Source organism: Populus trichocarpa, chromosome 16 (genome assembly GCF_000002775.5).
Source record: "Populus trichocarpa isolate Nisqually-1 chromosome 16, P.trichocarpa_v4.1, whole genome shotgun sequence".
Classification (NCBI taxonomy): Eukaryota; Viridiplantae; Streptophyta; class Magnoliopsida; order Malpighiales; family Salicaceae; genus Populus; species Populus trichocarpa.
This window is the reverse complement of record NC_037300.2, coordinates 14,582,440-14,592,062: the sequence shown is the minus strand read 5'-3', so window position 1 is coordinate 14,592,062 and position 9,623 is coordinate 14,582,440. Positions and strand designations below refer to the sequence as shown.

General features: G+C 35.1%; 1 protein-coding gene across 1 annotated transcript; it reads left to right on the top strand.

Annotated features, from left to right (window-relative positions):
• The first annotated feature begins 1,183 nt into the window (after positions 1-1,183).
• Positions 1,184-9,161, top strand: LOC112324535 (probable galacturonosyltransferase 7). Its single transcript, XM_024587940.2, has 9 exons — positions 1,184-1,744; positions 1,978-2,015; positions 2,141-2,209; positions 4,344-4,395; positions 4,520-4,569; positions 4,658-4,956; positions 6,766-7,123; positions 7,210-7,755; positions 8,183-9,161. Exons 1-9 carry the CDS (start codon positions 1,600-1,602, stop codon positions 8,459-8,461), a joined length of 1,836 nt encoding a protein of 611 aa, XP_024443708.2. The 5' UTR covers positions 1,184-1,599; the 3' UTR covers positions 8,462-9,161.
• The last annotated feature ends 462 nt before the right edge of the window (positions 9,162-9,623 follow it).

Genomic DNA, 9,623 nt, shown 5'->3' with positions numbered 1-9,623 from the left:
AAAAATTAATTTAGTTTTGAATTTTTTTTGGAACAATTGAGTTTTTTTTTTTAAAAAAAATCCAAGTGAGAGCCCAATTGCATATTTTTTTAGCCTACTTATTTGAAAAGTTCATTTTAATCTTTCATTTTTTAAAAAACTATTAGATAACTAGTCCCTATAATTTTTATACATTACATTTTGGTACCATACTTTATTTTTTCTCTTTTTTAGTTTTTTTGAAATGAAAGAAAGAAAAGGGGTCATCAGATTATGACTTAGAGAGAGTTGTCGTTGGCGACGATTTTGACTACTAAAACGGTCAATTTTTTTTATCAAATAATTTCATATGATGAAGGGAGTTAACATTAAGTCGTTTCTTATATTGAAAACACCTAAAAACATATCTGAGCTCTTAAATATTTTTATTTTCTAGTTGATTATGGGTTTTATGGCATTTTTTTTTGCATTTTTAGAGGCCATGGATTAGTTAAACAATGTTTCAAGGATGTTTTCTATGTGTTTTGGATGTTAAAAATAAGTTTTTTAGTTGAAAACACAAGAGCCTTGTTTTTCCAGCCACCAGAATGGCTGGATTATGGGCAATTGTAGGTGACACATCTTTTTTTTTTTTTTGGAAAAGAATGGGGCATAATTTACTCCAAAAAAAATAAAGGCCCGCACGCGAGTGCTTTTTTTATGGGACAGGTGCTAGGCCTGACTTACTTGGCCCTCATGCCTGATCTTATTTTTTTATTTTTTTTATATATTTTTTTAAAAATCATTACATTTTTATATGTATTTTTAAAAATAATTTTTGTATTTATGTTTTGATTAATACATATTCTCTATGATTTTTTTTATTTAGCCTTTTTAAAATAATAATTATTTTTTTATTATATTGAGTGCGTTTATTTTTTTTCATGAGATTAGTATAATTTATCTATAATTTTCTTATATTTTATAGAAATTAAGTTTATTTTTAAAAATAAAAACATTTATTTTCTTACAATATTTTTATTATTACATATATATATATATATATTATTTAATAAATTTTATATTTTTGTCAATTTTTATTATGTAGATTATTTTTATAAATAAATTCATTAAATATAATATTAAATATTTTTTTCTATATTCATCTCTCTATTTCTTTCATTTCTGCGGTGGTAAAATAAAAGACGTTAGTTTGAGAAAAGGTGTTACGTGCAATTCTCCAACTCTGTGTGCGTGGGCGATTCTCTCGCCTTTTCTTTCCTCTCTCTCTCTCTCTCTCTCTCTCTTTGCATCCAGAAGAGGATCCATTTGCATTGTCGAGTTAGAGTTTGTATCTGTAATTGTATCTGTAATTGGATAACAAGAGGCAGAAGAAGAGTAGAAGAGGAGAAGCGGTGCAGTGCATAATAATAATAATACTCGTAATGTTTTGATAATGTGAATGATTTGTTGATTGCGAGGGAAGGAAAAAGCCTGCCTCTGCCTCTGCCTCTCGTAAATGCAATTGAATGAAATTTGAATCTGACGGTCGGCCCTGCAGCTGCATATTAGATTAGATTCGATAGGAGCGGTGGTAGAAAGGAAAAAGAGAGAATCTCCTCGGACGAAGAGAGGGAAGAGATGAAAGGCTATCATAATAATCACAATCAAGGGAAAAGGCGATGGAGATGTCTGGTAATAGGAGTGCTATTTCTGGTGCTGCTTTCAATGCTCGTTCCTCTCGTCTTTTTGCTCGGCCTTTACCACAACGGCTTCCACTCCACCGGTAACTCCTTACAACAACATCTCTCTCTCTTCCCCGCCCCCCCCCCCCCCCCCCCCCCCCCCCCAGATCCAGCTTCCCTTTCACTTTTTCTGTTGTTTTCTTCTTTCGAATCTAACTGATACATACACACTTTGCTTTTCACTAAATACACGCCAACCAGATCTCTTTCTTTCTTTTTTTGTCACATCAAATGAATTCGATTACTAAATTATGTCATTCATCTTCCTCCGCAGGACATCTCTCTGATCGACAAACTTCTTCTGCTTCTGCTGTATGTATTTCTTCAATTCAACAAGTTTTAATTGAATTGAATTATTAGGGTTTCTTTGATATGATATTACAAGGATTCTTTTCATTTTACGGACTAATTTTATTTTTATTTGCTTGTAACTGTAGACAGACCAGTCAAGCCACATAAAGGAACTTATCAACAACTTTGCACCAACTCTTCCTAAGATTCATCAAGTAATGTCCTTTACTTTTTCCTTGTTTTTCTTGCTAAACTTTGGAACCTTACTCTTATTTACCAGTCTACTTGAAAACTGCCACCGTAACTGAGATTGATAGTTCGGTTTTCGTTTTTTAGGATTCAGCATTAGGCAGTTTAACCTCCTGTCACTTTCTTATACGTATACAACAAGAACTTTGAATGTGTGCGTGCGCGCGCACGCTTTTCGATCAGTATGATCACTTTCTTATTCTCTGGCATGCTCAGCCTCGTCCTGCAATATTTTATTATTCATATTTGAGCTTCCCAATTCCCATTAGGTTTTTATTTCTAACATTAGTAAGGTTGAGTGATAAGTGGCATATTAGTATGACGCAGTCTTCAAGATTCAAGCTTCATTATGTATTGCTAAATGGGGTTATGGCTTTTAAATAAAATATGATATTAAATGCTAAATAGACTAACGACTCATGAATGGGGAAATACCTGCAAATATCGTGAAGGCCAAAGAAAAAGAAACCTAGTACAGAATTGCAGAAGTACCAACTCTGTCCCTGCCTACTGAGTTGCCTAGATTTGAAACTGAAACCTCTAAACCAAGAAATTTACCATGGACACTATACCTACTCCAAATAAACCTATCAATTGCTGAATGGAGTTGCTATTGTGTTAATCAGTGGAAAAACATTGGAAACAATTATGTTGAGTTTGCTATATGATTAAAAAGTTGGCAAATGGCGATGGGTTATTGTCTTTGGAAGACGTTTGTTGTGGTATGGACCTTCAGAATGTGTATTTCTAACCTGTTTACAATTGTATCTGACAAATGTGATCATTGAAAATCCCCTCACCATAAAAACAAATCATCCAACCCTGATAAATAAATTCGTTTAGAGATAAACAAATAAAATTACAACAGGAATGAAACTGTCAAGTGTATTTAATGAAGAATAAAACAATAAGATGTCAAAAGAATTCTCTTTTAACTATTCACTCAAGTTAAAAAGAGATCTCAGAATCTCTGAAAATTCTCTCTTAATACCATGGTTTCTGTTTCTGTTTTTTTCTCTTGGCTTAACATCCTCATTGTATTGTTGCTTTGTAATCCAGCAAAGTTTTGATTTGTAGCAATGGTCCATGTATGAGACCAGAAGCATGCATAACATGTGGAATTTTGGAAAACTTAATTATTATGCATAATCTTCAAAAAGTTCCCCTTTAATGTGCATCAATAAAAATCATATTGATTGATGATGATAGCTTTGTGCTAATAGGATTTGACCTTGGTCAATTATTTGGATTTCTTCTTTCTTCTTTTTCTTTTTCATTTTGTTTTTGGCAAAATAGGAATTTGATGTTTGACAGTAAATCATTCTGCTGAGAAGTTGTTTGATTTTGATCAAGTTTTATATCTTCACACAAATGCAGAAACAGTAACTGAACTCTGATTGTCAGGGACATTCTCGATATATTGTATGATAAAAGAGAGATTTGGTGGTTCTCTCTGTTTGATTGAACAAGATTTTATCTTATTTTCTTTACCGTGCTGTTCCTGACCTCCTAAAATGGCATTTCATTTCTACTATTCTTCTCTTCATATAATCATTGTTTGATCTGGAGCGATTCACCAATACCATTAATACTTCCACTTGTTACTCTCTTCATGTATGTATTGAAGAAATTCAGGGCCTTAATATTTTCTGTTCATCTCTGGCTTCATATAACTTTAGCAACTGATCGCTTTCATTTGTAGTTCCTTTCCATGTCCTGGAGTCAAAAGTTTTGCTATCCATTGTTAAGGGGTCTATAAAGGTGCATCATCTGGTGCAAATATCTCTCAGTGTAATGGCTACAAAAGAAGCTATTACAAATTTCATATTTCAATTCAATTCAATTCAATTTCATATGGAATTGCTTCTGGGCTTCTGCACATATCTTGTGCATCACCTTTTCCCCTGTTCCCTTGTAGTATTAGATTTATTATGGTTCAGTTCCTTCAGTTATGAATGAAGCAAGATACAGATTTACTGGAAGCTTGAGCTTTTAAGGCCTACTTACAATTTGATTTAACCTTATTAAATTTTTTAGCCTATCTACAGGTATCTAAATCTGTTTTTAATCCACTGTGTTTTCTCGTATTTTGTATCTCAGGATTTAGTTATAAACTTTACAAGTGGAGCAGAAAATAAGACCGCAAGTTCAGGTGTTGTTCATGGCAGTCAATGACAAAAAATCTCAAGCGTTTCTTTTATAATTGTCACTTCCCAACTAAAAGACTGATTATTTAAAAAGAAAAAAGGCTTATTCTCCTTTCCAATCATTAACAGGTACTCCTGTGGTGCTTCCTGTTGTACCTCAACCACCTCCCATTAGAAATGTATGTATGCAAGCATCCGAGTGCTTTCTGAAAAGTTAGCCATTTATAATGCTTTTAAAGACTGGAGTTTTTTAATATGCTGTGGCAGGATGCTGCAGCTGCTGGTACAGATGAAATCACAAAGCATAAAAGAAATGCAGTTGAGGAAAGTGAAAAATGTGAGCTCAGATTTGGAGGCTATTGCCATTGGCGTGACGAGCATAGAGAAAATATGAAGGATTTTATGGTGAAGAAATTAAAAGACCAACTTTTTGTGGCTAGAGCATATTATCCTAGCATTGCAAAGCTTCCATCTCAAGAGAAGTTAACTCATGAACTGAAACAAAATATTCAAGAACTGGAGCGAATTCTTAGTGAAAGTTCAACAGATGCTGATCTTCCACCACAGTAAGTCATTTTAAGTTTCATGTCTTTATCTTCCATTAGTTTGAACAGTGCATGGAAATTTTTTTCTTCGATGAAGCGAGGAAATAATCATACCAATTACTACCATTTTAACTACATAATAAACGTCAGTCGAGTGAATGGAGCTTATTATGTGTAAAGCTAAATGTTTCAATGCACACAACAAAGGATGTGTGTTATGAGAGTGCTGTTGCACTGTCCTGCCTTTAAGGAAAGCATGCCACATGAGATTACAGCCTCTCCTCACTATTGTGGGACAAACTCATTCAGGCATGATTATAAACAATGATATTGACTCTCTGAAAATTTATAGGAAAGAACAATGCAATTTGGTATCTAAATCTTAAACTCGAAACCTAAAGGAATGTGCATACATAAACTATGCTGACTTTCTGGCTGTGAAGAATTTTGCAATGATGACACTCTTCCTCCCACTGCTGCTGATTTCCACCCGGTATTAGAAGTCTCAGGTCGTTATTCTTTGTTCTTCCTAGGTGTCATGCTTTGCCTATTTTACACACAATTAGTGTTCTCCACATTATCTTAGCTCATAGAAATTTATGCATTTGTGTTCCAATTTGTACTTGACTCACCTTAACATGTTTTTCCTTTGCTGTCTCAACAAAATATATTGTTCTTGTGGTTTTACTCTTTAACATTACTGGCTTCCTGTTTGTCTATAATAAAATTCTAGTGCTAGTGGTAAGCTCTGAGGATGTCATGCACATGTGCATGTTACAGCTTCTGCACATGTTGGGTTGCTGGATCCTCCTAGTCCCAATTATGGATCCTCAAGGCTTTGTCCATTCTGACATCCTTCTCTAACAGCTTCAGCCATTTTCTTTTAGGGGACTTAGTTTTCATTTTCATGTTTGTCCTGCAGCATCAGGTGTGGTCAATGCAGATGTAATCCATCTTTTCAGTACCCTAAAATTTTCATTGCATGACACTTGCCTCCCCCTTTATTGCCTTTTTAGGATTTAATTTTTGACATTTTGATGCAGCCTATGGATATAACTATAAAATTGCATGAATATTTAAGCAAAGACAAGTTTGTGACTGCAGTAGATTTCTGTGAAAGATCAGTATATGGCAGCTATATTAGGAAATATAAAGTATCAATTCCTTTGATCTCTCCCATAGTTAAAATTGGAATTTTGTGTTGCTTATATTCTATTCCATTAGGAGTAAGAATATTTCAAGTTTATAAACATGCTTGTAGTCTTTCAATTCTAGAGATTTTATGAAGAAAGGTGCAACTGTTTGATTTACCTTATTGAGAGTGTGGTGAATTTTAATTCAAGGTTGATGATTCCTTGATCCCTACAATCTGATGCTTAGTTTTTCCATTAAAGGAGTGGTTCCTTGAACCTTATGATGTGAGCTAGTAGCTTTCCACCATTTTCCCCTTGATTCTGCATAAATTGAACCTGTGGTCAATTTCCAAGTCTCAAAATATCTAAATTCCACAACCTGATTCTAACAATAAGTATCAGTTTGTCCTGCATCACTTTTTGAGCAGCTTCACCCACGTTTAACAATACTACAGAATGTTGAAGCAGAAGTTGGTAAATGATCTGTTGAGCTTATTGTTGATTAAGGTGTTGGTGTTCCCTCCCTTGTTGCTAAATGGCCTCATTGTTTTTTGATGAAATTTATGCTCGAATTGTTGCTTGCTGTCTCCTTTTGATGTGGACTGTCACTCTTTGATACTTTGTCTCTTGTAATAGATACTGCTTAACAATTTTACATAATTCCTGCTCCAGCACACTAATTTACCTGTTTCATCAGAATTCAGAAGAAATTACAGAAGATGGAAAATGTGATATCTAAAGCTAAAACATTCCCTGTGGATTGTAATAACGTTGACAAGAAATTGAGGCAGATACTTGATCTAACCGAGGAAGAAACTAATTTTCACATGAAGCAGAGTGCTTTCCTTTATCAACTTGCAGTGCAGACCATGCCAAAGGGTTTACACTGTCTCTCTATGAGACTGATTGTGGAATATTTTAAATCTTCTGCACATGATAAGGAGTTCCCTCTGTCTGAGAGATATTCAGATCCATCATTGCAACACTATGTTGTATTCTCCACAAATGTACTTGCTGCTTCAGTTGTAATCAACTCCACTGCTGTGCATGCAAGAGTATGTTGCCAGTATTCTTCCATGTACTCTTTACATTAAAAAATTTCTGAATTCTGATTATCTAATCATTTTCCTGCATGCTTCAGGAAAGTGGGAATCTGGTTTTTCATGTTCTGACAGATGGACTGAATTATTATGCAATGAAACTATGGTTCCTTAGAAATACTTACAAGGAAGCTGCTGTCCAAGTTTTGAACATTGAAAATGTTACCCTGAAATATTATGATAAGGAGGTTCTGAAAAGCATGTCCCTGCCAGTGGAGTATCGTGTTTCTTTCCAAACTGTTACTAATCCACCAGCATCTCATTTAAGAACGGAATATGTATCTGTTTTTTCCCATACTCACTATCTTCTTCCTTATATATTTGAGAAGTTGAAGAGAGTTGTGGTTCTGGATGATGATGTTGTTGTCCAGCGGGACTTGTCTGACCTGTGGAACCTTAACATGGGAAGGAAAGTGAATGGTGCTTTACAATTATGTTCGGTGCAGTTGGGTCAGCTTAGAAGTTATCTGGGAAAAAGCATTTTTGATAAAACTTCTTGTGCTTGGATGTCTGGATTGAATGTAATTGATCTGGTCAGGTGGAGAGAGCTAGATCTTACTAAAACTTATTGGAAGCTGGGACAAGAGGTGAGTGATTTAGTTTTACCAAATTTATTTTATGAGATATTTCTTTTGTGAATAATTTGTTGTTTGACTGTTTTAATCATCTATGAGGAGAAACTAGTTGTATAGTATATATGAAATAGTAACCCAACCCTCTTTTGATCCAATGATCCAAACATAAAGGTATATCAACTTTGGCAAAAGGATTTGGTTGACCAATTTATGTGATTTCTAATCTTATGCAAGAAAACTAGCTGGATCATAAAACATGAAACTGTAATCAAATGCATCCACTATATTGCTATAACAACTTCGGTAGAAGGATATTGACCAGTATGATTTCTGTATTTTCATGTGGTGGTTCAGTGAATATTTAAATTTTTACTATCATTAGATTTTGACCACCAGGTAGATCTCATTTGTTTTCCTACATTTCAAACATGGAAACCAGGTTAGCAAGGGAACAGAGTCAGATGAATCTGTTGCATTGAGCACAAGCTTGCTTACCTTTCAAGACCTAGTTTATCCGCTTGATGGTGCATGGGCTTTGTCTGGACTGGGTCATGACTATGGGATTGATGTCCAAGCCATTAAGAAGGCTTCCGTGTTGCACTTTAATGGACAAATGAAACCTTGGCTTGAGTTAGGAATCCCAAAGTATAAACATTATTGGAAGAGGTTTCTAAACCGACATGATCAATTATTGGTGGAGTGCAATGTGAATCCATAACGAGCCAGTGGTATAGATACTGCCATTGTTTGTGGAGAGCATTCAAGAAGCATGAATGTCCAGATGTTTGTTTTCTTGGTGCTCATAATTTTTCTGAGCTTAGATTCCTGAAAAAGATATTGGGTTGCAACAAAGTGCCTTCTGATTTTTTGGTAAATAAATGGACTGGAATATTTTATCTAGTTTCTAGCAAGCAGAAGGGAATGAACACCTTGGAGGCGCCTGTAGTTGCCAGGAGAGGAGAACGTATTGGAAACTGTAGTGAATGACAAGAAGAACTGCGTTCTCTGCTTCTTATTTGGTAAGTTGTTGTGGGATACAAATGCTTAGCAATATTACTGGACACAAAAAGGGTTCAGCTGTATGCTAAATTTCAAGAAGATTGAATAGCCATCTGTGTTGTTACTGGTGGTGGAGAAAGCAAGTTGTCTTGTGCCTAGCAAAGTTAATTCTTTTCTCGGGTTGTTTGTTATTTGATTTAAAGCGTGATTAATTAATTTTGTGATGAGAAACTTAAAGGGATGATTTACCTTACCCTTTGTATCGATATTTAATTGTCAATTTGTTCATGCATTAACCTAATTGACATTGCCGAAATTGTGGCCTGTCAATTGAGGTCCTGGCATGCAGCTGGACATAGCATTGAGGAATTTTTAGTGTCGGCAATAATTATTTCTGAGGGCCCGGGGCTCCTACTCTAGATTTTTCGTTTTTGGACTCCATCTTCTGGAGTGTAAATGTCAGAATTCAGATATCATGCTAAGCTAAATTCCAAAGGCAGGGTGAGCATGATATAGTGACACATCAACTTGGGATGTTCCCGAAGGCCAGAAGTTGGAGGATGACAAATTCCTGTGTAATTTATTGTTATCTTGTGATATGTTGTGATTGATTGGTATGCTGGAAAGTTTGTGTCCATGCTAAAGAGTGGTTTGACAAGTTGTGGATCGACAAAGTCTGTCCATGCGACTAGTTCGAGAATGAATAACAAGTTTCCACTAGATTGTTGCATTTAAGAGAGCAAGTATGCCTGCCTGATAGAATGGTTATGGATAGCGACAGGCTATTAAATGTGTGAAGGGCAATTGACTTTATTTGTGTGATATTGGATGTGATGGTGTAATGGCTGGGTTTGCTGCGGTGGTAGATAGGCAGCTGCAAA

What these genes read in the sequence shown, in the direction of transcription:
- LOC112324535 (XM_024587940.2), top strand. Translation starts at nt 1,600, where the DNA reads ATGAAAGGCTATCATAATAATCACAATCAAGGGAAAAGGCGATGGAGA. An exon ending in CTCTTCCTAAGATTCATCAA is followed by an intron (nt 2,210 to 4,343) that starts GTAATGTCCTTT and finishes TTTGTATCTCAG; the next exon opens with GATTTAGTTATAAACTTTAC. An exon ending in AAATAAGACCGCAAGTTCAG is followed by an intron (nt 4,396 to 4,519) that starts GTGTTGTTCATG and finishes AATCATTAACAG; the next exon opens with GTACTCCTGTGGTGCTTCCT.